This window comes from Opisthorchis viverrini, assembly GCF_000715545.1.
Source record: "Opisthorchis viverrini unplaced genomic scaffold opera_v5_209, whole genome shotgun sequence".
NCBI lineage: Eukaryota > Metazoa > Platyhelminthes > Trematoda > Opisthorchiida > Opisthorchiidae > Opisthorchis > Opisthorchis viverrini.
In genome coordinates this window covers 479,969-482,807 of record NW_008751867.1, presented here as the reverse complement: position 1 = coordinate 482,807, position 2,839 = coordinate 479,969, and the positions used below count along the sequence as shown (strand labels likewise).

Here is a 2,839-nt window from a genome sequence, read left to right as displayed (position 1 = left end):
TACAAGATATGGCTGCCAACCGATGTCAGTGGCGTTCTTGTTGTCAGTTTCTATCCAGATTGCCTGAGTGAATGTCTGGAGGTGTAGGCACCTCGGAATGATTGTGTTAGGCTAGCACTAAGTCCCTCCCCCGTCCACCTTTACTCTTTTCTTTACAATAAGGCTTTCAAATAAGTCATGGTTGTACGGCAGTGAAGCATTGGTGTTGAACATTGATGTCATGCTGTCGATGATGATTATTCTGACCTTCCATTCATTTTCCGTGGGATTATTGCGGCCAGACATGGTGCACATAAGGACGTCGTGGATGGCCTTGTTCAAGACGCGTGAGAGATGGACAACACGTCATCAAAGAGACTTGTCGTGGGTATGGCATTGCCATCTTCTTAAATGGAGGTTCTGTTTGCTGATCGTTCAGTTCACCTAGCTTGGCAACGGAACCCATGCAAGCCAAGTGCCTTTTTTTGTGAACAGGTCAGAGGTCACCTGAGCAATAGTCGTTAAGTGCACTCGGGCTGCCAGCATTACTTGGACACTTTGCCCGACAGTTTCTGTTTCGTGTGGGAGCGTTGTCAGAAGTTTCTATACACGAGTATTTTAGCGCCAACTCTTATGGTTATCCAGCCTTGTAGGTGTCTCCGACTAGTTATTACCATCGCCTGAAATAGGGAGATAGAATCTACGTTCACTCAGCCGTTACCCTTAAGAGGGACCTACCAGTGCTGGACACCTCTGACAGGAGACGGTTATTAAAGCGTGCAAACCATTGTTCACATGAAACAACTGATTCCGCGACCAATTCATGGTTAAAAGGCAGCCTCAGACTTTGAATCTTGGTGCTGATCGATATCTACAGGTCGATGGTCATGTTAATCGATTAAATCATCATCCTGGAACATCAGAGACCCTGTGTTGACTGAATTGAAAGTTTCTTGGCAGATGGTTAAAGCATTCCTGTACAGCTGTCAAAGTTACAATAAGAATTTTCAGTTAATGACAGTGGATGACGAGAAGAAATCATGTATTTCGCATGACTTTGAATGATTGACCTTCACACAACGATGCGCTGACGACGTCACCTCAATTGGGATGAAGCGCTTGCAAATAAGTAGCACAAATTACAAATAAATTACGAGTAAACCATCGCTCCTGCTCTTGTCGACTGTTTGTGCGTAGCCACCCCCAAAACACTCGGTATTCGTGATACAACACGGACGAGCGGAAATGGATTAGTTTTTCGTCCGTTTTTGCTATCGACAAAATTTGGCAGCAACCAATCAGATAAGCCGCAAGACTTGCATCTCAGTCAATAGTGTACGCCAATTACATTCCGAATTATTTATGAGTTCGCCTAAGCAATCCAGACTGTCCAGAAATGGACGCTGTCAGAACTGCGCGGACTGGTGATTTGTTGAGTAGAACTCACGTCCGATCAAAGTCGGTCTACTTGAAAGTTTGTCCGTCTACGTTTGGTGACGTTGAATGTATACTGTTACAAGACGATCCAGGGGAGGAAAACTGTTCGTGATGACCTCGGGACAGGTTTAAGGAACTTATACCGTAGTACGGTTAACGGTAATTTGACGGCACACACAAAGAGCAATTGGTAGTGAAAATTACACGTGACAGAAAGGTTTCAATTCAGTTGTTCACATAACCCCGGCAAACAGATTTCTCTGAGTAAATCGACTTTTGCCACTTTTGTGACACTTCAGAAGTCGAGTTTAATAAAACTGCGGTTGTCTCCTTTAAGACCGACCCTACTAGGGATGCTCTTTCAAGTCCAACCTCTCTATAAAGTGCACCTCCAAACAGGTCATTCCTTTCCAAAACTATCGGGGAAATGCACCAGCAAGTTGTACGAAGGAATTTTTGAGCATACTTACAAATTTGATCATATTTCATCAAGTCCAGGGCTTTCGGATTAGTTTGTAGCTTTTCCCCGATATCGATCATATTAGTTTGTGATGCCTCAGAAATGACTTGTTCCGTTTTGCTCTGTTTTCTTAGCGGAAAGGGGGGGGTCACGGGGATTGTGAGCCTTGCCCGTTCATCATAGCAAATTATAAGGGAAACCGGAAAGACAAGCACTTTTTGCTCCAGCTGTTGTCTGAATTCGTACGTTGACGGACAATATAGTCGGCACAAACTGTGACCCTATCCTGGACATCCACGAATGAATACATCTCAAGATATGTCACACAATCGATATATTTTGCTAGTCTATCGGTTTAGAAGCGGTTCAAACAAACGCGGACACGTGATTGGTTCGCGATACCGGAAGCGGTTTAGAAGCGGTTCAAACAGACGCGGACACGTGATTGGTTCGCGATACCGTTGTTTTTAACACTGGGGGTTACAACAACATCGATGTTTCTGTTTCGATAGGAAAAAAACAGGGATAATGTTCGTCCAGACGTGGAACTGTGTTGAACGTCGGTTTATGTAGGAAAAATTCACCAAACACCGCTTTGTGAATAACAAACGGGCTTCAAAAAAGTGTGTTGGACAATCGGTGGGATACGTGCTAGGCAAAGTTTCACTTTTGACACAAAAGCTTCGAGAATGCGTTGTCTGGTCGATTGGGCTTCAAGGCAGACGGTGACTGAACAAACAGTACTCTTTAGCGAAGTACACCCATTTTCAAACTAATTTGGTTTTGCGAGAGACTCTTATGTGACCCAGCTGAATCTCTTCTTCAGCTCGCAGGCCTAATCCATGCTTAACGCTAACCAAAAACCCTTGCTGGTTCGCACGGGTTACCGGAAGTTGCCACAGAGAAAAAGTTATCATCAGGCTAGACTGATTTTAGGACCTTAGTTCCCGTAGTTGACACATT

At 44.3% G+C, this 2,839-nt stretch overlaps 1 protein-coding gene across 1 annotated transcript in view; it reads right to left on the bottom strand.

Annotated features, from left to right (window-relative positions):
• Window positions 1–572: 572 nt before the first annotated feature.
• The window catches only part of T265_08292 (hypothetical protein), a gene marked incomplete at both ends in the record, with an annotated part of 14,198 nt that continues 11,931 nt past the window's right edge, over window positions 573–2,839 (bottom strand). Inside the window, one exon of the mRNA XM_009174048.1 lies at window positions 573–659. Within this exon, the coding sequence (XP_009172312.1) occupies window positions 573–659 (87 nt within the window). The remainder of the gene's footprint in view (window positions 660–2,839) is intronic.